Raw genomic sequence first — 26333 nt, 5'->3', positions numbered from 1 at the left:
CGGCCGCTTAACCGACTGAGCCACCCAGGCGCCCCAGGGAACTTTTAAAAACATACTCAGAAACAGAATATTACAGTGACCCCCATATACTGCTTATCTACTTTGACAAGATTAAGCAATAACAAGATATTGTCATATTTGCTACATCTATTCCCTTTTTTCTTTGTTTACTTTGCTGAAGCATTTTAAAAAGCAAATCTCCAGGCCTCATGTCATTTCATTTCTACCTATACACCTCAGCAAGCATTTCTTTAAAAAATTGACATTTTCTTACCTAATCATAGTGCCATTTTCATTACTGCACAATTACCATAATTCCTTGGTATCATGGAGAATATTGAAATAGCTCCAGTTGTTTCAAAAGTGTCTGTTTGCTTCCTCATATCATTTAACCCAGAGGCCAAACAACTTTTTCTGTAAAGAACAAAATAGTAAATATTTACGACTGTGCTAGCCAGACGATCTGTGTCATAATTATTCAACTCTGCCATTGTAGCTGGAAAGCCACAGTAGACAATACCTAAAGGATTCAGCATGGCTGTGTTCCAGTAACATTCTGTTTACAAAAGCAGGCAGCAAGCAGAATTTGCCTGCAGGTTGCAGCTTGCCAGCCCCTGTTTTAACTCATTACTCTCTGTTCTCCATATATTTTATAAGGTGGACATTAGCTTTAAACTTGGTTAGATTCAGGGGAAATTTTTGTGGCAAGAATACTTCATGGGGAAAGCTGTGTGTTTCATCTGGACATCCCATCAGAAGGTACATCATGTCTGTTATCCCACTACTGGTGATGCTAAGAATGGGTAGAGATGGGTAAGGTCTGATCTCTTCACTGGATATTCTCTATCAGACTGTTGTCTCATGGCTCATCTATTATGTGTGTTATCTAAATCAATTCTTTCATTAGAAACAATTACAAAATTGGGGCACCTGGGTGGCTCAGTCAATTAAGCATCTGACTCCTTGATTTTAGCTCATGCATGATCTCATGGTCTTGAGATCGAGCCCCACATTGGGCTCCACGCAAAATATGGAGCCTGCTTGGAATTCTCTCTCTCCCTCTCTCTGCCCCTCTCCCCTGCATGCTCGCACTCTCTATCTCTCAAAATAAATAAATAAACATTTAAAAAATAGTTACAAAAAAGTAACTTTCTGTTATTCCATATATTTTCATTAACCAGATGCTTCTGTAAAGGAGAACTCTCCAATATCAGTGAGGGATTTCAGTTATACTGAAATATAGTTTGTACAGGAACGGTTTTTCAATCAGGATATATGCTAGTTTTTTCTTTCCTTTTAATTGCCACAGTTCAATATAAAGAATTGGTCCCTAGATCACTGCCAATGATTTCCAGTGTGTTGGCATTCTTTTAGGTGAAAAGGGTCCTTCTTTCTCTCTGTAGTTTCCTATTTTTATGACTCTGAGCTCACAGAATTTTTTTGTGTATCCAGTGGTTATCAGTCAGCTGGCATTAATTATGTATTCTTTCTGATGCTCAAATTGTCCCATCTTTGGCCAATGTGGGCCCTTTTGTGTTGGCTCCTGTCAGTCTTTAATAGCTTCTTTCTTTATAGCCTAACAGGTTCCTGGGGAAAGTATTCAGTAACAGAGTAATGAAACTGTCTATACTATATGTTGAAACAGAGCTTTAAAAAGCAAGAGAGAAAGTAAACCATATGCATAATTAAAAGATCAATAAGAAATATGCAAAATTGTTAAATATTTTTCATGTTATAGGAAACTATTGTCTGTTTATTTTCTCTTTTTACTTCTTTGTACTCTTCTGTACTCTATCTAGATCCTCTGCATTAAGAATTATTACTTTTATGATTTTAAGGATTAAGTTAGGGGCACTTGGATGGCTTAGTCAGTTAAGTATCTGACTTTGGCTCAGGTCATTATCTCACCATTTGTGGGTTCAAGCCCCACATCGGGCTCTGTGCTGACAGCCTGGAGCTTGCCTCGGATTCTGTGTCTCCCTGTCTCTCTGCCTTTCTGCTTGTGCTCTGTCTCCTCTCTCTCTCTCTCTCAATAATAAATAAACATTAAATTAAATAATAAATAAATAGTAAGTTAAAATTTTAACAACCCCAACAGATTTCCTTTAACTTAGCAAGTTCCTTTAATGCATTTAAAATAAGATACAAATTATTTTAAATATATATATATATATATATATATGTATATATATATATATATATTTAAGTTTATTTATTTTTGAGAGAGAGAGAGAGCACTAGCAGAGAGAGAGAGGGAAAGAGAGACTCTCAAGCAGTCTCTGCACTGTTAGCACAGAGCTTGATGCAAGGCTCGATCCCATAAACTGTGAGATCGTGACCTGACCCAAAATCAAGAGTCGGATGCGTAACCAACTGAGCCACCCAGGTGCCCCAAGATACAAATTATTTTAAAATATACTTATATACACATTTTTTCAGAATTGTAATTGTACAATTATTAACTATGTCCCATATTCTTAAAGAGCTTGTAATGTAAAGAGGAAAAATAGATTAAAGGACATTTTTTTAAAACAATCCCCAGGCTACAAAATTATAATAATTTTGTCTCACTGTCTTTATAGAGACCTCAACATTTTTTTTCCTTAACAACAATTTGGAAACTATTTAGTAGGTCTGTTTCTTTACAGGACTTTAGATAGGCCACAGCTTGTGGAACTTCCTGGATCTATGAGTATTCTTTCTTTATCCTTAATCCTGTGTGTTGACAGATTCAGAGCAAATGAACAAGAACAAAATAACCTATTCCTTAATATAAATCAAGAAGGAAATGTAAATTAGTCTCCTTCATTATAGGTGGTGATCAAAAGCCTTGATAAGAGTCACCTTTACCCCTGCTCCACCAGGGACCATCCTGGGCCTATTTAAGTGGGATTTAAAATTATTTACCTCAGAAGGAAGTTATCCTGTATTTTCAAATGGATCACAATGTGTAAAACATGAAACTTGGTCTTGTTGTATGTTTTTTTTTAATGAAGTTATACTTACTGTGAATAATAAAGAAGTGTAAAAGCTCAATTGTGTAAGCGCTGTGGTAGAGGTGTGTGTGTGTGTGTGTGTGTGTGTGTGTGTGTGTGTGTTTTAAAAGAAAAACTTCTCCCTCTCCAATAGACTGACAGTCTTCCACATGCTTTTCCTAAAGCCTTTCAGGAAAGGTTCCCTATGCCAAAGCCAGGCTGAAATGTTCTTGTTTTTCTCAGGCATTTTTCTGGAAATTTGAAACACTCCACACTTTTTGGGTAGATCATTCAGGATTTCAGTCATTTCCGGCCCTGAAATAGTTTCCTCATGGCGTCGTCTTAGAAATTTTTGTCATTGATAATTTCTTTATACTAACATAACCAAAAAAGCCATAATTATAAATTCTGTGGTTATAAATCTATGGATTCCACAGGACAAACTCAGCTAGTAACAGCAGGAAACAGAAGGCGTACTCAAAGGGTTTAACTGAAGTGGGTTTAATAAATAAATCTCTTTAAGTATGTGCTTGATCCACATGTAGTTTGGCACATAGTAAGATTAGACATGAATAACCAAAAAGCATCAACTTGGCTGCAGTCTTCTTAGAATCTTACAGTAAATGTGAAGGGAGAATATTTTACATAGAATTTTGGAAAGGAGTATCACCTTCATCTGGACTGGTAGTCTGCCTCCAACTGAAACCATGATGTTAAAAAGGAGGAGGAGGAAGAGCAAGGAAGGGGAGGGAAAGGGGGAAAGGAATCTTAAGCAAGACTTGTTGAAAAAATAATGACTTTTTCAGTGCTACCAGAGGAAAATACCTCAGGTGCCTCAGGTTACCGGATGACTCCCTGGTACAGGGGCTTCTGTTGCCTTTGCTAGGGTCTTACTTTGCATGACTTAAAGTTTATTCTCTCTAGTAGGAAATTTAATGGCCTTGCCCTGTCTAAAACCAGATTCTTTTGTTAGTATTGATCCCATCAGACAAAACAGGTGAATACCCCCAAACTTTGATAACTCACCGACTTTCTTGAGTATGGATTTGCTTTAACAAACTTGCCAATTTACAGGAACTATGTATTGTAAGTGATATTTACCCCATCCCTTTTGCTTATTTATAAGCTCCATCAGTGTGGGGGCTGGGTATAATGCCTGTGGGCTGGTTCAGTGCCAAGACTTGCTATATATATGTATATGTTTGTTTAACCAATGAAAGATCATGTCTATTGTTTCCCCCTCAAGATGAAGGGCAGTACTAGACAGTTAGGAGATGTGGGTGAACACCAGTTTATGTAGTGATTCAGATGCTGTATGTAGTACCTACGTCAGATTTATTTAAGTATTCATCTTCTAAATCCCTTCTCCTGGAGATACTAGCTGTAAATATAGGTGAAGCACACATTCCATGTACTTCTGCCTTCCCTAAACTGCCACTTTTCTATATAATTTCACGTCCCAATTTTTCACCAGACCTAGCACTTAATCCTTAACATTATTAGTACTGAAAACATGGTTTATACATATTCCTGGCAAAATGATAATAGAACCAACAAAACACATTTGCTTTCTATCTATTTAAATTATAATTTTGACAGTGTTTCTCAATACTGGACATTGTTGGACTTGGTTCCCTTGAGTCTGAGAGTTTTCAAGAAAAATTACATTTTAGGGTAGAGAATTTGAAGCATGGATTTCTATTTGGGCCATCTTTCTTTCCGAAGGAGTAATTTATGGAAGTGACTCATAAGGAAATAATTTTAAAGGCAGTGGGTATTTTTGAATGATTAGACCTCATTTGCTTGGGTTTATCTGTTTTGGAATCGGAGGAATCAAGAACAGAGGACCTCCTGAGGCAATGTACAGACCTGTTGAGCCTTGTAAAATTGCTGGAATCTGTCTGAGTAATTAGCAGCTTTGCACCTTTAGAGGGAAACTAGGATTTCTTTGGGTTGAAGCATGAGGCATGCAAATGTGAGAAAAAGGCAGGGACAATACTTGATGAAATAGTTGAGAGGTAGCAGCCCAGAGGGGTTTCTCATCACTGTAATTCAGGGCCAGAATTTCTTCTGGAGTTTGGTAAGAACTGGCATTTTTAAAAGAGCAGCCAAGGGGTGCCTGGGTGGCTTGGTCGGTTAAGCGTCCGACTTCGGCTCAGGTCACGATCTCACGGTCCGTGAGTTCAAGCCCCGCGTCGGGCTCTGTGCTGACAGCTCAGAGCCTGGAGCCTGTTTCAGATTCTGTGTCTCCCTCTCTCTCTGCTCCTCCCCTGTTCATGCTCTGTCTCTCTCTGTCTCAAAAATAAATAAACGTTAAAAAAAAATTAAAAAAAATAAAATAAAAAAAATAAAAGAGGAGCCAAGGCAGAAGGCATGAACAGTGCACTAAAAACCATCCACTTCCAAGAATGGACCATTGAGGTCCTGTGTGTATAGTATGTCCAAAAGGAAAAAGGAAAAAAGGATATTAGGAGAAACAAATCATTTTACCAGTGCCAAGTTCACTTTGTTCCAGAAACTAGGATATTTCTTAATATCAGTTTCATAAAAACTGAAATAAAAGCCAAAAATGAAACAATGGCAATTACTTTTTATATGGATTCTAGTCATCTTATTTCAGGCAACCAGTATATTTTATTCATGCCTAGTTCTCTTTCAGTCTTTATTTAAAAAGCTATGGAGTTTAAGATGGTCTTTCATGGGGAGCAAATTATTTTAATTCTTTTAATATTCATAAAAATGTAATAGTTCTAAAGTTTAGTACTAAAAGTCTTTATTCATTTTTTTCTCTTATGAGTTACCAAAGTAACCCTGCCGTCAAAATATTTCTGTATAATGAATTATTTAGTAATGAATATTTACCACTAATTGACTATTTTGATTTGACATACTTTTAAGTAATATTGATTTACTTTAAATTCCCATACAGTTCTCATCATCAAAGTATAAATGAATTAACCAACCACGATGAATATTATGGAAAGCATTTATAGGAGCCAGCTATGACTTTCCTGTTTGCTTAATAAGCATCTACACAGGTCATTTCATATCATACATGGTAGCTTATAATAATGATCATAGTTATAATCTATGACTTGAAAGTTATAGATTATAGAAAGTTTCTAATTGAATATTATTTTCATTTTACCAGTTTAGCACAGACAGCAAGATATTGGATTAATATATTTTGGGTGGGTATGTATGGTAATAAAACAGGATCACTTTTTTCTGCTCCCTTGAACTCCAAAAGCCAACTCTGTTACCTCTCAAACTCTATTGACCAGTTGATAAGCCAAGTAATCGAAAACTGGATGTGGTCAGTGATATTCAAGTAACGTTTTTTTCCTAACACAAACACTTCTGAAGAGTTCACACTAATGCCCCCAAGTTGCTATGGTGAACTTTTTATTACTAACTGCATGAAAAAATCTATAGACAGTTTTGACCCAAAAGGATACTACCTAAAGTGTTAAAACAGACAAATCTTTACGTGTTGACAACATGAATGTTACAGGAATACTTGTGGTCCAAAAAGCTTAGAAGATTTTGCCTTAAAATAATGTTCTATGATAGCTGATATTTTCTTTGTTAACACAATTGGCCAAAATATGGAAAATAAAAGGAGAGGCATCCCCAGGCATTAACCCAGAGCCTCCTGAGCCGTGCACGTGTGTGTGAGTGCACGTGTGCATGGCTCACTGCATGGCTTCTCTTTGCCATCATTGATTTCCTCCTCCTCATTAAACACTTATTGATTCCTGTCTTCCAGATGACACAGGCTGTCCCAGTAGCCAGTCAGTGTCTCCTGTGAAGACACCCTCGGATACCGGAAACAGCCCTGTTGGCTTTTGCCCTGGAAGTGATGAAGACTTTTCCAGAAAGAAATGCACAGTTGGAATGGTTAGTGAAGGAAGCATCCAGTCATCTCGATATAAGAAGGAACCAAAGTCAGGCCTTGTAAAGCCAGGTAAATGCACTTTTAATGTTTTTCTCAGAACAATATGACTGGGGTGATTTCACATTTGAAACAAAGCACTTGTATATCAAGACAAAGAATACTATATTGATGTTATACCCACTACCCAGAAACATCTCTCTTTTTTTTTTTAAGGAAGTGGGCAGAGAGTGGAATATTTTGTGTACTTATTGTTAATAATTGAGTAAGTGTAGGGACATGTGTGCATTATATAGACATAGAAAAAAGAGCAAAGTTGGAGAAATGTAAACTGGATGGTCTAACACATTTATACTATGTAATTCTAGCAGAAATTATACGATGAAATTACTTGGAACCACCTAAAGTGCCTACAGATGATGAAAACAGGTTATCTCGATGCAGATCTATAGGGCTGGGCATACTTACTGGCCTCGTTATTTTATTTGCTTTTAAAAAATTAAATATGAATATGATGTTATATGTATACATATAGATGTTCAATATTGTAAAATATGAGATGAAATGGAGATTTTTATTACAATGGGTGAGACACCATGAACACCAGAAAATGTCAGTTCTCAGAATTTGCAATATATAAATAAATATTTTACATCCCAGAAATATATATGTTATATGAATAAGTACAGTTTTAGTAAAACTAAAGTTATAACTTTAAAGTAAAAATCTCTGAGCGTTGGCATTGAGAGCTGCCATATTGCGTTATTTTCTTGGACACCCACAGTGAATGCTGTACGTATTTATGAGACTGAAAAGACAGATTAATGATTTATAGGAGTCCTCATTCTGTACGTTTGTCTTCTCATTTTTGTTTGGTGATGGCATTATTGTGCAAGGAGCTATAGACAGCTTTATTTCATTGGAGCCAAGGCTTGGTCCTGTGTCCTCTTCCATCTCTGTCTGCTTTTGTTCTTCCTGAATAACTGATTTGCTCAGCACATCTTAATGGATTATTCTTCATCTTGCGTTTGGTCAACCAAAGACAATGTTGTTTAGTCTCAGAATACAACTTAAACGGTGTGAAAAAAAATCCCCTTTCTTAGGCTCTTGATAAATGGTAGTCATGATGAGTTCGTTAATAGTCCTTTGCTTTGAAATAATATGAAAAAGAAAGGGGGATGTCAGAATATAAAAGGGAAGGATGGTTATTGTAGAAAAAGTGTTGGATACCTTCAATGCTTAAGACAGAGACAATGAGTTAAAAGAATGTGATGTGATTAGAGCCAGCAAATAAACCATTACCTTGTGTACCCAAGGACAGGAACTACCCCCCTCCCTCCTCCAGCTCAGTGGTTCTTTTTAAAATTGAGATATAATTCACGTACCATGGTATTCACCCTTTTAAAGTATACAATTAACTGGTTTGTAGTTTATTCAAAAAGTTATGCAAACATCACCACTATCAAATTTCAGAACATTTTTATCATCTCCCAAAAGAAACCTCCTACCCATTAGCAACTACTCTCTGCTCTCCCTTTTCCCCAGCCCCTGGCAACCACTAACTTACTCTGTCTCTGTGGGCCTGCCCATTCTGGACATCTTATATAAATGGAATCATACAGTACATGGCCTTTTGTATTTGGCTGCTTTCACTTAGCATAATGTTTCACAGTTCATCAATGTAGCATGCATTAGTATTTCACTCATTTTTGTGGCTCAGTAATATTCCATTGTATAGCTATACCACAGTTTTAAGTGGACTTTTTTTGGAGCAATTTTAGGTTTACAGAAAAACTGAATGGAGAGTACAGAGTTCCCATCTACCTCTTCACACCTGCCACCTCCAGCTTTTTCTTTATTAAAGTCTTGCTTGGTATGGTTATACATTTTGTTTATCCATTCACAGGTGATGGACATTTGCATAGTTTCTGGTTCTTGGCTATTATATAAATGCTATGAACGTTCATGTAACAGTTTTTCATGAATATGCTTTCGGTTCTTTTGGGTATATACCTAGGAAAGAAATTGCTGAGTCATATGGTAACCATATTTAACAGTTTGAAGAACTGCCAAAGTTTTCCAAAATGACTGCACCATTTTACATCCCCACTAGCAATGTATGAGGGTTCCAGTCTCGCCACATCTTTGTTGACAGTTGTGACTGTCTGTCTTTTTTATTATACCCATTCTAGTGCGTGTGAAGTGGTATTTCATAGTGCTTTTGATTTACGTGGCTAATGACTATGAGCGTCTTTTCATGTGCTTATTGGCTATTTGTATATGTTCTTTGGAAATATCTTCTCAGTTTTCTTTTAACCAGGAGTACTCACCCAGTAGAATCTATTTCTCTAACATATGGGATGTAAGCTTAAGAGCAGGAGCCTTGTCATCCTCTTTTTATATTCCTAACACAGAGTCCGGTGAATAGTGGGGGCTCAACAGCAAAGGTAGGCTGTGGAATTGAAAAGATAAAATGGTGCAGGAAAGAATGCCAGCTGCGTGAATTGAAAAAACAAAACAGTGATTTCACTGTGCAGGCATTGTATGCAACGTGTGCAGGGTTTGGATGCAACGTGAAGTTATTTCATTTTGGTTTTCCATCCCCCCCTCCCTACCTCTCTCCTCATTCCAAAAACATTTTATAGAGGTAACAATACAAGGAAAGAGTAACACAGGAGACAAGTATGGTGCAGCAAGAACAAACTAAGGTTAAATGGGCGTTAAGATTATCATTCCTTGTTTCAATAATCGTAATAAGAATAATCATATGTTACCATAAGACTTAAATCCGTATGTGTGTGTGCAGGATTCATGCTGAGCAAGTCCTTAATCCTCCAGTAGTAGGTACCCACTTGCCAAAGACCAGCCACTTGCTTACTGAGAATGTTTAAGGCCTTAGGTCATCCTGAAGAAAATGCATACAATTAAGAAAAAGAAATCAAGGGAGGGAAGGAAGGAGGAGGAGGGAAGGAAGGAAGGAAGGAAGGAGGGAAGGAAGGAAGGAAAGAAAGAAAGATAAAAGGAAGAAAACAAGAACAGTCTTCATGTTGTTTTAGTTCATGGATCCTTTGGGAATCATGAGGGCTATGAACCTATACTCCAGAAAAATACCCATATGCACAAAATATCACTTCCTATTTCTGAGGTTTCTTAGACCTCCTTTATTAGAAATTATGAATCCTGGTGTAATGACCCTTGCCCAGAGGCAGAGCCTGAAACACCACTTTTGTCAAAAAACAACTTTTGTCACCAGAATTCTGATTTACTTGCTCATAGGCATTCATATCACCTAAACAATCTTTATCTTAACAATGTTTTTATTTATTTGCATTTAACCAAAGTCAGAGACATCCCTAAAGCTTATTTCTTAGTTGCCTAAAATTCCTAATGTCATCAGCGAAAAAGTTGCTCAAGCCTTTGAGTGGGACTCAGTTCTGTACAGTAAGCTCTTTGTAGAAAAATCTGCACCGTGACCTATAGTTCTCTGAACTTTCAGCAGAATAAACCTGTCGGTCTCATAAATATGAAGAGAGGAAATCCTGGAAACGAGGCCCCTGGATGACTCCACAATTTATAAAATGCAGAGACCTCATCTGTTAAACCACAAGAAGATTCTGCTCTCAGGTTAAAACGTTCCGCCTCCTCCCTAACCCCAAGTGACAGTCTCCCCTCAGCTCAAACCCATCTTCAGCCCTTGATGTGTGCTCTACTTTTTTAAAATAAATCAACTCATTAGAACCAATACCAATTTATTAAAATAGCAAGCAATTAGTGTCTCTTCTACAGATGTTCCAGGACTCTTTAACATTAAATAACCCAGGCCCATTTAATTTTAGGTCCGTTGTTCTAGATTCTGGAAAACTGCTATTCACCTCAAAAAGGAGTTCTTGAAATGCCCCTTTAGTCATTTAGATAAAGAGCTAATAATGCTCACTGAGTATCCTATGCAGAAGGAGAAGGGAAATCTGTCACAGGATGCCGGGAAAGGCTTAGAAAGGTGAGCTGAGCAAGCCTGCACCTTGCCAGCTGGGCACCGTGGCACACACAGCATGAAAGCCCTTCCTTCCTCCAGGCAGGACCTGTTCAGGAACTTCTTGGAGGCAGTGAGCCTTCTGTCATTTTGGCTTCTATCACTTAATGCCTATGCACATTTAATTAAAAATTGCCACCAAAGAGCAAAAGGAAACATCCCTATGGTCCAGTTGGATAATGGCTTTGCATTTTCATGGTTTCCTTTTATCTACAAGTCAGTTCAGCAAACATTCAAGACTGAATCCCTAGAGCCTAATGCAGCGCCTGTCTTTATAGGTAGGTGTCCAATAAATATTTAAACGAGAAATAGAGTGTACACTCTGTGCAAGGGATTATGTTTGGCATGAGAAGGGCGTCGGAGGGATGCAAAGAAGACCTCAGTGCCATCCCTGCTTTGTAACTGAAGACAGAATACCATGTGATAAATCTGGCCCATAGTGCAGATCAGAAGGAAAGAAATGAAGACATTCCGACTGGGGGCTCTGAGGAATCTGCCGTGGTAACAATTCTTCTCCCAGGTGCTCCTCTCAAGTTTGATTTGCAGAAAAAGAGAAGAGAGGGAAAACAAACCACCAAGACTCTTAACAACAGAGAACAAACAGGGTTGATGGAAGGAGGTGGGTGGGGGACGAGCTAGATGGGTGATGGAGCCTTGTCCATGAGCACAGGGTGTTGTAAGTAAGTGAGGAATCACTAAATTCTACTTCTGAAACCAGTTTTGCACTGTATGTTAACTAACTAAAATATTTTAAAAAGTAAATTAATTTAAAAAAAAGTTTGGTTTGCAGTTTTCCTGGTGATTTTTACCCAGAAAGGCAAGGCCTAATGGGATTAAACAACATTCCTGGGCCTCCTATAATGCTGGATTTACTACTTGGTCTATCTTAGTTTGAGAAAGAAAAAGACCTTGGTGTCATTATTCTACAAAAAGAAATACTAAATCCTTTCCCCACAAGGCTTGATGGAGAGCTGGGGAAACAATTACAAGATTTAAACAAATAATTGGAAGACAAGGAAGGAGAAAAAAAAAACACACCTGCTGATTGAGGAGACAGATAAAAAGCAAATGGTTAGGGTCACAATAATTTAAAAGAAATCCACATTTAGAAACTGAAATGTTGAAATCTGCATTTGAAAGATGTCACTGTGCTCCATCAGCATTCAAACTAAAGCAGTATTCCCTTGTCATCTGACACCACCCGGGCTATGGAAATTGGAGACCTGGCCAGATGAACTATAATAACCTCACAACAATAACAGAGGCTTGGTTACTTTAAAAAGACTATTTCCCACATTCAGAGGCAGATGCTAGAAAACTCAGAAGGCACCAGCTAGGTTAGCGATTAATCAACACTAGTTCCCTCAGTAGATGGAGGCTGTTTCTCATACAGCTGATAGCTACAGATGTTCCTGTGTTTATCAGTAGCATGCCTTCACTTCAAAGTTAGTTCTGTGAAATAAAGGAGAGCTAGACAACTTACCTGGGGCAGGCCATCCTGATAATAACTTGAGCTGCCTGGAGGGGATTTGAGAGCTTGAGAATGTCAACATGTGCTGCTGCCCCCTAGGTTATGCAGCTTGACTTAGCTTGGGAAAAAGAAAGTGTGGCTCGGGGTTGGGAGCACTTTCTGACCACCAGACTCGGGTGTCCAACATACTAGGTTCAAATTTTCATACCACCACTTTATCACTGTGTGGTCTTCAGCTACTTTTATCTCCCTAAAGCCTTGTATTCAGCGTCTGTAAAATGGGTTCTTTCGAAGATTCAATAGACTAATGAATGTACAGTGCCCAACATTGGACCCTCCACAAAATAATTCCTCAAGTGCATGTTCATAGTGGTCATTTGTGGCTACCATAGGTGACACAAATTCTGTGCACGTTCCTTTACAAGAAAACTCTTTAAAACTCTCACCCCACAGGGGCTCCCGGGTGCCTCAGTCAGTTAGGCATCCAACTTCAGCCCAGGTTGTGATCTGGCAGTTTGTGGGTTCAAGCCCCGCATTGGGCTCTGTGCTGACAGCTCAGAGCCTGGAGCCTGCTTCAGATTCTGTGTCCCCGTCTCTGTCCCTTCCCCGCTTGCACTCTGTCTCTCTTTGTCTATCTATCTTTCTCTCTCAAAAATAAATAAACGTTAAAAAAAAAAACAAAACCTCTCACCACACAGAACTTGTGTTTATTTGAAACCCCACTCTAGCATGTCATGGGATCCTAGTTTACATAAAATGGGAGCAGTGTTTGTCACAGGAGAACACTGGCAACAGTGTGAATTGACAGCTGATGCCTTGACAATGAGGAAGGAGATGGGAAAATATGAAAGAGCGGACAAAAGACCACTAAAAAGCACAGTGGCCTCTTAAATGTAAGTGCTTTATAGCACTTTGTGCAGTAATTAATGTTGTAGAAACAGACTGAGTCATTGTGATGGTGGAGTTGGCAGAAAATGATGTGTGTGAGGGCAGAAAAATGTCCTAAGCATTTTAGAAATATTTTCATAGAGTGGAAAAAATTAAAATTTTAGAGCTAAAAGATTTTGGTTCTACGGAAACTTTCAGCATTCTTGGCAAGGCATGATTTTTCTAACAGCTTACAGTTACAATCAAAGGTCTTGCAGCAGTAAGGCTGTGATCTATTTTAGATACTGAAGACCTTATGAAAATATCTGGAAGATATATTAGATGGAACTGTGGGCTTGGATAACACTCTGAAATTGGATTTAAAAATTTTTTAGCTAGGGGTGCCTGGCTAGCTCTGCCAGTAGAGCATGCGACTCTTGATCTTAAGGTTGTGAGTCTGAGCCCAACATGGGTGTAGAGATTACTTAAAAAATTAAATTACTTTAGAAAAAAAAACTTTAAAGAGTACTTAAAAAATTAAATTACTTGAAAAAAAAAACCCACTTTGGATGGAGGCACCTGGGTGACTCGGTTGAGTGTCCAACTCTTGATTTCAGCTTAGGTCATGATCCCAGGGTTGTGGGATCGAACCCCATATCCAGTTCTGTGCTGTGCATAGAACCTGCTTAAGATTCTCCTCTCTCTCTCTCTCTCTCTCTCTCTCTCTCTCTCTCTCTCTTTCTCAACACCTGGATGGCTCAGTCAGTTAAGCATCAGACTTCAGCTCAGGAGCTTGAGTTCAAGCTCCACATTGGGTGAGCCCTGTTTCTCTCTTTCTCCCTCTCTCTCCCTCTCTGCCCCTTGTGAGATTCTTTCTCTCTCCCTCTCTCTTCTGCCCCTCTTCCTGACTCTCTGTCTAAATAAATAAATAAATAAATAAATAAAATTAAAATTAAAATAAAAACTGTTGAATTGCAATATGTTCCTCTAAAATTTTTTTTTAGCTAATATTTATCAAGCACTGATTATCCCAGTGCTTGATTATCAAAATTCTAAGCACATTACTCATTTAATCCTAACATCAGTGGGAGAAAAGGATACCATTATCCCCTGTGTTACAGATGGAGAAACTGAGGCACAGAAAAGTTAAGTAACTCATTCAAGGTCACACAGCCTGTAAGTAGACTGAAACAGGGCAGTCTTGGTACTAGCTTTTAACCATTGCCCTGCTTATAAGGTCTGCCTTCAAAGGAATAATTTTAATTGCAATAAGGGAGTGTGACAATTGAGAAAAATGTGTTGAATAAGACAGAAATTATTTTTCTTTAATGTCTGTAAAACTCTAAAAATTCTTATTAATTTTTATAAATTAGCTTATATAGTCCATATGTAGGTTATGCTGGTTGTTGCCAATAACAAAATCAATGAACCTCAATATAGCTTCAATAAAGTCCACAGAGTTGAACACATAAGACTGTTTGGGTGCAGATCAATCAACTATGAGGATACGAACATCAAAGGAATGTTAAGATCTTCGGTGTTCTCCTCTTAATCATATACTAGTCCTTTCCTGCTTGTCAAAATGTTTATTGTGCTACCCTGCATATCATGAATACTTTCCTAAGCAGAGATCATTAGACTTTGTCAATTTAAACAAGAGCTTTTGCATTTATACGGAAATGAGCCTCTGAACCTTTCTTTCACCCCGAGAGCAAGAATGCTCACCCAGAATGCAGCAGAGAACATGTTGTGGTAGACTATTGTTCAGTCTGTCACTTTTCCCCAGCAGACACCAGATCAGTAAAATAAAGCTGAAATGTGATGAGTGGACGGAAGTGTTTATCTTTGTGCAAGGTTACATATTCACTCTCATGCCTTCCTCCCATCTGTGCTTTTGAGGATGCACCCAATCAAGCTAATGGTGCCAAATGGTCCGGTAATGGTGTTCCCCTAAGAATTAGTGAATTGTAATCTCCTTCTTCCCAAAGGTGACTGCCATCCAAATCCTGGGTCTGCTAGCATTTATTGCATGTGTAGTGTTATGGCCACCAGTTTGGGGGCCTGCCAAATGCTTACTAAGTGCTCTAATGTGTTGAGAACGAAGCATTATTGGTTTCCCATACATAGCAGATGTTCCAGCAGACCACACACTCACTATTAAACATACTTATCGACTGCCAACGGAAGAGAAATAAACCTGGAACCTTATACATAAACGTGGAAACCAAGAGTTATAAATCATGCAGATCTATGCTTTAGATTAGACTTTTGTTTTTGTACTAACTGAGGAGAGTTTATCGAAGACACTGTCTGTGTGCAGAGGTGGGGGCATAATTAAGGGGATCCAATGAGGTATGGTGAAATACTTGGCCTTGTCAGCAGCTTGGAGTTATTTCTACATCCTGAAGGGCCGAGAAGAGGGTGGAGTTACTCAGAACCCAGAGGGAAAGAACTCTGAGGCTACGTGTGAAGCAATTGGACACGCGCTTCTGTGTAGGAATGAAACCCCTGATAGGAGAAGAGCCAGACAGTTAAATACTCTGATCTCTCTGTCTCCTTTGTGGGTCCAATTCGTTGTGTGGCATTTTGGTGTACAGCAGGGCTATAGACAAAAAGTTATAGGTTGAGAGGCACCTGGGTAGCTCAGTCGGTTAAGCATCTGACTCTTGGTTTTGGCTCAGGTCATGATCTCACGACTTTGTGGGTTCAAGCCTCGCGTTGGGCTCTGTGCTGGCAGCGTGGAGCCTGCTTGGGATTCTCTCTTTCTCTGTGCCTCCCCCCTTGCATTGTCTCTGTCTCCCACAAAATAAATAAATAAACATTATTTTTAAAAAAGAGAAAAAGAATATGCGTTGAACCACATAGTATGTTTGCTTGGGTAATTCACTGCGTTAACATTTTCTGCCACCTAAGCTTGTATCTGATAGCAGCCAAGGATGCAGCCCATGGTTTCAGTGAGGTAATGCCTCAGGAACCTGGCTGCATATACTTGGAGATGCATGGACTAGAATGTTTATGGCATAGCAGAAGCATGAGGTTCACATCAGAGTCTAAAGAAAAGAAAGGGAACCCACACTTCATCACATCTAAGAGGTTTCCACTAAACCTAGGTTTGAATCCTGGCTGTACGTTGACCAGCTTTCATGCAGCTGATATTTATTAAGCATTTAGTCTGTGCTGCTACCGTTGTTCTAGACAGTAAGGATAGAGGGAAGAAACAGACAAGATGCCTGTTCTCATGGAGTCTGCCTTTAACATGGGGAGATGGCTGATACACAAGCAGACAAACAAGATGAGTTCAGATAGTGACAAATGAAGCAAGGTAATTTATATAGACAGTGACTGGGGATGAGGCAAGGGAGTGTCTGAGGAGATGACATTTGAGCTGAGAACTTAGCCATATCCCTTCATATTTAGGGGCGTGTGGGGTTGGGGGTAAGGCAGTGAGTTAGGAAGGGAGAGAGTGGTGACAGGTGAAGTCTGTATCGTTTGATTACTGGGAAGCCATTGGAGGGTTTCAAGAAGACAGACATAATTTAAGGTAAATGTTTGAGATCCTTTTGACTATTCTGTGGAGCTTGGATCATCAGGATGGGAAACTGGAAGAAAATGTACTTAAGTTTAGATGGCTTAGCCTAGGAAGGATGGTGGAAACAGAGAAAGATCTAGGGATGCAGTGTATATGGCAGAATCGAAGGACTCGCATTTCCCTAATGAGAATAAAAAAATTTTATTTCACTTGCTAGCTCGAGTAAATCTTAGGAGATCTGAATGGAAGAGTCCGTTTCTGATGGATTTTTTATTCGTTATTTTAGTTAAATGTACTTACTTGTACTATTAATTTAGAAACATTGGGGGGTGTTTTTGTTCACAGTTAATGTAAGATTTTTATTCAGTTTTTCTCATCCCTAGAGCTACTTTCCAACTCCTCTGACTTTTCTAGAACACATCATTTTCACTTCCACCCAATTTGTTTGATACGAAGCAATTTTGAATCCACGTCTAGTGCTCTCATTGGACATTTTTCTTTAAGACTACAAGTATGATGAAGGTATCAGTGAAGTTACTGTAAAAAAGAGGTTATAAATACAAAGGTTAAATATAAAGATTAAATAAAATACAGAGGTTAAAACCAGACAGAAGTTTATTTGTCTCTTGCTAAACAAAACCTAGGTATTTGGGTGATCCCTAATCACCTGATCACCAAATCACAACCTATGTCAGGTTGGCTGTGATCTACTAGGCAGAGGAAGGGAGAAAGGGACCGGGGGGCACTCAGTCACTTTAAGGTCAGGATACAGAAGTCATTTCCAATTATATCCCAGGACACTTGGCCAAACAGGCACCTGTTACTGTGGAAAAAGGGGAAAATGGAGGTAGACAACCTGCAAGCTGTCACAACATCCACTGTAGTATGAGGACAGCTGATTTTTCTGTTTTCCTGTAGATTTATACAAATACCCTTCATTATCCAAAGCTATTTGGTTCTTGAGTTCAGTTAGCAAGGGATATGGGTTTTTGTGATCTCTACAATTTAACCATTGACCATATTGCCATTTAAAAGGTTCTTTTAAAGGATGGGGGGAAATCACAGGAATAATTACATAATCTGTTTTTTTCATTTCTTAGCCTCCTTCATTTTAAACAATCCCATCAGTTGACCTCCCATAGGCAGCCCAAACTAGCACTGATTGAGGTCAATTCAGACTGATGTGTTTTTCAAACAGCACTTTTTGTTCAGAGAAGGTAATTATGAGCAAGAGCTCTATAATAAGAGGCTACGGAAAGACTCTAATATATGGGGTTTCTCCTTTTCTGAGAGATAATTGTGGGAGGAGGGTTACCTCACCTTATATTTAGACACTGAATAAGGTGAACCAGGCCACTTGCAGACCTATGGAGAAAAGAAAGTCTTCTCTTTTTCTTTATAATATAGAGGAGTAATTAATACTTAGCTTTTGCATGTTGCTGTGAGAATCGTAAAATGTGTCGGGTATATAGCATATGCATACTGCACAGCACTGAGAGGTCCACGTGCACATCTTGTATCTTTGCAAAAATCATTGTTAATGTCTAGCAGGAAGTTTTGTTTGTAGTGATGGTGTCTGCCGGCATGCTGTATGTGTTCAATATATTTATTGAACTTATTGAATTACCTCTATTATCACTGCTATTAAATAAGAAATGAGGAAAGTTTACAAAGAGCACAGCTTTAGAGGTAAACATGTGTATCATGTATCTTTGTAAAAACCAATGTCAGTATTTGGCAGGAAGCTGCATTTGTAGTGATGGTGTTTGCCTGGTGCACAGTATGTGCTCAATAAATAATCACTGTCATTATTGTCATTAAATAAGAAATGGGGAAAGTTGACAAATAGCACAGTATTAAGGCATTGGAATGTCTACTCACCATCTCCTCTGCATTGGTCTGGTTTTATCACAGATAACTGTTTTGTAAGAATTATTCTGATATAATGGAGGGTTTTGGTGAAAGCTTAATAAACATGTCTACTCTAAGCAAATCCATTTGGAAGGACTATGCCCAGGGAGTCCTCGATTCCTTTCCTCCCTTCAGAACAACAGATCTCTCCTGTTCCTCTCTCTTGGGCAGCTCTGTGAAGTGCCTTGCATATTTAAATAGCTGGAATTCATGGAGTACAACAAGCATTTTTTCCCCAAGCTTCACATTCTTGCCATTAAATTTAGGAATGTATGGGGTTTTGATGCAATTTCTTCCTTGCCCATTGGGATACAGTCATTGTAGAAAGACTAAGCGTTTTGCTCCAACATTGTCAAAGGATCAGCCCTGACTTGTGCAGGCATTTCCTTCTATTTGACAATTTGGTATTCTTTAAATGCTTTGTGTCCATTCACGAGGGCGATGGTTTCATTTGAAATGCTGCAGTCACCAGGGAGAAGCTCCTTCTCCCTGATAGGCCAGCCATCTCTCTGCCTCCTGTTGCTATGGTGCCCAGCAGAGGAACTTCCTTGCCCTGCACATGGAGGAGGCTCTGTCTCCATGGATACCCCACTCTAAGACTGTACTCCATGGAGAGATGAGCTGCTCACACTGTATTTCTGCACGAGACATACCCCAGCCTGTGGCGGGAGGCTGTTTGCAGAGGCAGTGTTTGCCATGAAAGTCTACGGAGCTTACCTTCTAAGTAAGTAGTATTAGTCACAGTAAGTAAATAATTATATTGGATCACAGAGGATATGCTCTTTGTGTATGTCTGTGTGTGTAAAGTTAGTTGTGGTAGGCGAAAAATGTAGTCTAAAAGCAAATTTCAACTCTGCCTCTCAGATATTCTGAATGCAGAGTCTATAACTAAACTTTTAAAAATACACACATATATTGTTTTAAATACCCCTTGTCATCTGTGAGTCTGTTTGTGGAATTCAAAGCCAACGCAATGAAGATAGATTGACCATGGACATTTACATTTTAGAACGCTCTTCTAAGTCTGAGCATCGCATGCTGCATTTGTAAATGCAAAGCCTGGCCTTCCCCAGCGGTGCGCTCTGGGAATAGTTGAGCACAACCACAATTAATGCTAATTGGCACTGCGCATAGTTGCAGTGGGCCTCTGTGTAGGCTGAGACGCAGTGTATTTATTATCGAGAGAGCTTGCTCCCGTGCTCTTGTCTGCCAGTTCATGGAAATTATTCAGAACACATCTCTGACCAGTTTTAATTCACTTTTCTCACGTGGCATCCAGGAGAAACTCTGAAACCTTCATGTACATGGAATTGGGATGTCGAAAAGTTTTCTTCTTCTTCTTCTTCTTCTTCTTCTTCTTCTTCTTCTTCTCCTTCTTCTTTTTAATGACTGATTTGATCTAACGTTTCCTCTTTACTCTACATTCCAAGAGCATAAGGGTTGGGTTTGCAATGTTGTAAAATAAATGAGTCATCTTAAAGCGATTTTCATCTGGTGGGCAAATGATTAATGTCTGTGGTGTTAAAATTAATTACTAGAAACAAAGGAAGCCTATACATATGGTAAGCCTAAGTGTAGTTCAATAACTTTAAAATTGTGTAAAATTTAGATTTTTAGGCCATCCACAGTAGATAGCATCCAGCAGGTCTAAACAAAAAGCAGAGTATGTGTTATATTGGTATAAGAGAAATTCATTTTTAATCACATAAAAGAGTGAGCACAGAATATCATGCTAGATTGTAAATTTCTTTTATTTTCTGTACTTATGACTGACAACTGTTAGTCATGGCTCAATTTTCATTGCCCAAAGTGGTGAAAAAATATCACCCTGTGAGAGTGTGTGACAAGTCCACACACTCTGGACTTGTCACTGAGGTCAAGCTTTAGGTCATTGCTTAATATTTTATAAATATAATTTCCATCTGTCAAAGGAATAGTGGACAGATAAAGGGGCATGATGAACTCTGTTGTGATCATGCTTTTGGAGACATGGAAACAATGTCAATGACACTTTTCCAATGTTTTTCAGCTGATTGGTAACATAGGGCCCCATTTCACCATCTCGATGTGTCTGTCCCCTTCTCTGCAAACCAGCACAACATGGGATTTTTTTCGACCTCAAAATCTGTGAACCCCCTCTCTAAAACTGTTTCCTCATCTGTACAATGGAACAATAATAGGACCTATGATATAAGGCTGCTTTGAAAATTGAGTGACATCATCAGTGACACATGGCATACAGTAATTATTAGCTGTTGTATTACGAATACTGTGAGTATCATCATCACCATTTTTGTGATGCCATATAGTCCAGGGAGGCTGTGGCTCAGAGCTTGCACAATTCTTTGGTTTGGTTCCCTTAAGCCTATCAAATTTTCTATCAAATACTTACTGAGAATCTAACTATGTGCTTAGTATTCTGATGGGAATGATGGCATTCACTGTACAAGATAATGTACCTAACAAAATGTGAGATAGAGAATAGTCTTCTCTTTTCCAGTGTGTGCTTTTCTCTTTTGGTTAAATGGCTATACGTGCATATAACAAAGCGTTTGCCTACTCATTTTGCTACCACTAGTGGATATGTAGCATTCCACAATGGGTCTGTAAGATAAAAGGGGGTAGGCCATAGCATAAGTTGTTAATATTTATAATAAATTAAAAATATGACAGTGAAAAATCTAGGTTCAAAGTTTAAATTCACTTCCTTTCCTGAAAGGATTTCCGTTCAGAGTGTAGTAAATGACATACTTTGAAAAGAGAACAGTTTCATTAAGTTGAAAGTTTGGGGGGTGATGGGAGAGGAAGAGACAGGAATGATTGATTAATCTGTATAAAAATAGGCCCCATGCTGGGACTTTTCCTTTTGCACTAATCCTGTGTGACATCTGAGCCAAAAAAAAAAAAGTACATATAAAACCAATGCCCTATGCACAGAGCCTGCTGGTGTTGATTTTAAAAACGCATGAGGAGTTGACCCAGATTACATTTTGCAGCTTTATTTTTATTTTTATGTCATTTTCATTTTCCATTTCTTCTTTCTGGCATATCCTCTCTTTCCATCTGTTTGCCCTGGAAAGAACATGGCATGTGGAACAAGGACCATACCAATCCACTCGAATGGAAAAAAGGGGAAGACATTTTACGATGTGATTTAAAATGAGCTCTCAGGAGTTTGGGAACTTGGGAATCAACGTATGTCCAAATACATAGTTAAATATATTATGCTAAACATGATTTCATATGCAATATCACTCAGATAATCGAGCTAGAATAAGCCCTCTGTTGTAATGTTTCAAGGCAAACGTTAAATCCTTAGCAACATCCCCACCAGCATGGTGACCTTTTATCTTTACAATGCTGGTCTGGTGACCAAAATAATGCCCCACTTTCTTTCCCATTGTTACTGGCCACACAGTCAGATGCTCTGATGGTGCACAGTTTGTCAAGTGTTCCGTTAGGCACTTGGTGCTGCAGGCATGAGTTGTGGGTCACATCCTTTTGTTGACATCTGAGGAGCATTTTGAGCTCTCAGCTCTGTTCGCTGACTCTTTTTTTTCAGCAGAGGGAGTTTGTGGCAGTTTCAGAGGGAGGCGTGCTTCCTTGCCTTGTGTGGCGGCAACATTATTCGGGGAAACTGGATCTTCCTGAGTCTTTGGCTTCTTGTCCTCACCCCTGTGGCTGAGATAGTAAGGCTCTGCAACCCTCTGCCAGGACGATCTGATTTCTGCCGAGACTGTTGGCGGGCCTGACTGTTCTTGAGAGATGGAGGTTGTGCCTGAACCTGATCCTGCCTGACATCCAATGCTTCTCCCCTCAGTTACTGGAAGAGGAGAAGGATCCAGGCCACAGGCTGAGAAGCTCTAGGCATACTGAGCAATGGGTTAGGATCTGTAAGTGGTGCCCTGGTGTCGTATCCCACCAAGCTGGGCTTGCCAGGGATAGTAAGGGGTTTTGTCTGCACGAAGCTGGGGCATTCTTGAATTTTGGATGGGATTCTCCAACTTAGCATTCCCACCCTTCCTTCTTTCTTTAGTCTCAGCCACCTCTTAACAGCACTGAACCTGTAATGCTACTCATTTGTTTTTTCAACAAGTAGTTATTGATGAGTCAGGTACTGAGCCAGGTACTGGGATTTAACTGTAAACATGGGGCTCCCTGTAAGATGTGTAACATGTTTCTGGGGGAGGTACAGGGTCCCGTGAGTGCAGAGAGGAGGACCTTAGAACCCAAACTTTGGGAGTCTGGAAATCATCCCAGGGGAAGTAGTGTTGTACTGACACTTACAAAGGGTTAAACCAGCTGTTTAAATATGCAGACACTCAAGTATCAGAACTTCACAAGCCATTGCTGTTCATTTAAATACTATGTACTCCCTTAGGGTTGTTTTTTTTTAAAGTTCATTTATTTATTTTGAGAGAGAGAGAGAGTCGAAGAGGGGCAGAGAGAGAGGGAGAGAGACAGAGAATCCCAAGCAGGCTCCATGCTGTCAGCACTCAGTCCCACAAACCCCAAGATCAGGACCTGAACCAAAACCAAGAGTCAAACACTCAACCACTCAGGGGTTCCTCTCCCTTAGAGTTTTAAAAAAATTCTGTTGTTATGATTACTATGTTATATTTAATAATTATTTTTTAGATGGCTCTTTCTTCTGCTGGGGTGTGAGCCTCTCTAGGACGTGGACTACATTTTCTTCCTTCCTTCCTTCCTTCCTTCCTTCCTTCCTTCCTTCCTTCCTTCCTCTTTCTTTCCTCTTTCTTTCTTTCCTCTTTCTTTCTTTTCTTTCTTTCTTTCTTTCTTTCTTTCTTTCCTTCTTTCCTTCTTTCTTTCCTTATCATTTTATTATCTTTTATTTTAAATTCATTTTAGCTGCTTCCCTGTTTCTTTTTAATGTTATGTATAAAGTGTGATGCATAACAAGAATATATATAACATACATGTAAGCCGTTCACTATAATAATAAGGCAAATATTTGTGACCCACCTTCCACTCTTAGAATTACCACCCCCAAAGCTGCCCGTGTGATCTCCCAGATCCCATTCTCTGCCTCCCCCCACAGGTCACCACTATATCGAAATGTGTGTTTTGTATTGCCTTGAACTTCAAAAACAATCTTAACATCTTATTACATATGTGTCTCTAAAAATATGTCTGAACACAAGGGTAAGATTTAAAAGACCTGGAGCCATGTTTTCTTTGCCTTTATGTTCTCCATAGTTAGCACAGTGCCTAGAATTTTGTAGGTCCTCTCTAGATGTTTGTGAATGAACGGAAGCTCCCCAGAGCCCAGAGGATATTTGTGTGGTGCTGTATGTCAGGGAGAAATTGGAATTCAGCTTCAGTGAGCTTGTTCCTTTTGAGCCTTGTTAGTTTTGCCTCACTGGGGGTGCTCATAGATATAGTCCACAGAAATTAGTCACATACCATTTAGTTCTTTGGGGATATTTTCAAACTATCATTCCCCTACCTATCATCTCCATCTTACCACTGTGCAGTTATTCTCCAGTGGTCCTGAAGACAGTGGCCTCAGTATTTTTGTGACGGTCTGTTTTGCTTTTCCATTCCATTTTGCTTTTTCAAAGAACATTGTGGGGTGAGGAGGAAAGGGGTGGAGAGAAGAGAGAACACTGAGTACACTTGAATTTAAAAGTTAACTTGTGGAGGGCTGGGGGTGGGGCAGATTAGCAGGGCAAGCAAAGTGTTGGCCTGGGAACTTGTGCTCCGTGCCAGATGTCACTTTGAGTGGAGATCCTGGGGAAGGTTCCATTAAACAAGTCCATGGAAATTCAGAGCATAATTTGTGTGTGGAGCCTAATCTAATTGTGAGTGTGCTTCATTCTTTTTAAATACTATAAACCACCTAAGAATCAGTAGAGAATTTTTTCAGGGGGACAGGCAAAAGCATTTTGTTCAGAAGCTGGAGAGTTCAGATAATTTTTAATTGGTAAACAGTGGTGTGAGGTGCAATGCTGGAGCTGGCTGATGGAAGCTGAGCCGGTTTGCAGAATGCCTTGTCTCCCTGCCCAGCATGCACCCAGCTCTCTGCAAGGTCACAGTGGGAGGGCCGCCTCCGAGGTAGTGTCCCTTCCCTGGGCGGGTTAGGCCTTGAACAGGTCTCTCTGAGCAGAGTGCAATAGCTTTTCCACCTGCTTTGCACCTGCTCTCCTCCAAGCCAGGCCCTTGATCCAGAATTCTCTCTGTTGTGCTGCCAGGTTTTCTCCTGGAAACATTTCCATGTGACCCTATTATTCCCTCTCCCTGATTCTCACTTTAGTTCCTTGAACACATGTCTGAATTAAAACAAACCCCTCTAGCCTTTCTGTTTCTCCATTTGCTTTTGTTCCAACACTCTGTATAGATGCCAGAAGTGGCCAGAATTTACCCAGTTTGTTTGTTTTATTTTATTGACATTTGTGCTTCCAAAGAAAAGATATTTGCTTTAAAGGTGGATTACACGGCACTAGATTAAATCTAGCATTGATCTCAGAGCATCTCAATCCATTCTGATTAGATTATTTTATTTTTTGCACAGTCCTCAGGCAATATGAGAGCCATTCTTCCTTTCATTTGGCTGAGAAAGTTCCTGTTTGGTTTGCTTTTCCACTCTGATAGGGCAGAAAACATACATATCTTCATTCAATTGTTCTTTTATGTAGTGGCATTGCAGTCAAGCATGTAACACAAGGTGAGGGTGTTTGTTAATGCTTCACATACTTTCTGCTTTTGCTGTTTTAAATTCTTTTATTCACCTGGATGACGTTGAACCAATGCAGTTAATTTTCTGAACCTAACAACTAGGTTCAGAACTGGGAAGGATCTCCACTGTCAGGGCTCTCCTCCCTCCACCATATGACCCACCTCCTAACTGTCATAGTCATCTGCCTTGCCTTCCAGCCTCCAATCTCTCCCCCAGATATTGCTGTCACTATATCTGCAAAAACATCACTGTATTCATATCACCATTCCATCCAAAACTCCGCATGGCTCCCTCTTGCCTTCCAAGTAAACTCCCTGAGCACAGCATTCACATTCTTCAGCATTCCAGGACAACTCACCTCTGTGGCTGCTTTATCTCATCCGATCACTATCCTCCAGCCAAACAAGGGATCCAATATATTCTGAATATTCCCTGTGTTTTCCTTCCTCCATGTGTCAGGTCCGGCCATCCCTTTCACCTGAGGTCTGTCCCTTTCTGCACCCCCAACACTTGTTCCTGTTCTGTCCAGTGTTCGAGGCCCATCTTAAGTGGCATCTCATCCATGACATATCTCCTCCCCCATTACCCTCACCTGGCTAGAAGTATTTCGAGAAGAAATACTCTCTGTGTTCCCTCAAGGCCCCCCTGTCTATATTGCACCCATCTTGTCCTCTCATATTCTGGTTGTTTGTGTGGCCCATCTCCTGACAGGGTCTTTGGGCCCTGGAGTTCTTCTCCAGGCCCCTCCTCCCCAATCTCTACTCCCAAAGCCTTAGCATGTGCAAGGTTTACTGCATATTTGAAATGGACTAAATTGAATGTTATTATCTTGGTTTCCAGTTCTTAGATCTTTGTGAATTCTGATCGTGAGGTCCCAAGCAGAGAGGGTGGAAAAGAAACTGGAGTCAGACAACCAGCTCTGCTGTTTACTAACTCATGGCGTGGGGCAAATCACGTC

At 39.6% G+C, this 26333-nt stretch overlaps 1 protein-coding gene across 4 annotated transcripts in view; it reads left to right on the top strand.

The window, feature by feature from the left end:
- SYBU (syntabulin) overlaps window positions 1-26333 on the top strand; it is a 112716-nt gene that overhangs the window by 57028 nt on the left and 29355 nt on the right. For 3 of the 4 annotated variants that reach the window (XM_058698859.1, XM_058698856.1, XM_058698858.1), the window contains exon 4: window positions 6745-6942. In XM_058698859.1, the coding sequence (XP_058554842.1) occupies window positions 6745-6942 (198 nt within the window). Of the gene's footprint in view, window positions 1-6744; window positions 6943-19216; window positions 19403-26333 lie in introns of those variants that run through there. The other variant, XM_058698860.1, reaches the window with a different exon arrangement.

Source organism: Neofelis nebulosa, chromosome 14 (genome assembly GCF_028018385.1).
Source record: "Neofelis nebulosa isolate mNeoNeb1 chromosome 14, mNeoNeb1.pri, whole genome shotgun sequence".
Lineage (NCBI taxonomy): Eukaryota > Metazoa > Chordata > Mammalia > Carnivora > Felidae > Neofelis > Neofelis nebulosa.
This window is presented reverse-complemented; position numbering and strand designations above follow the sequence as displayed.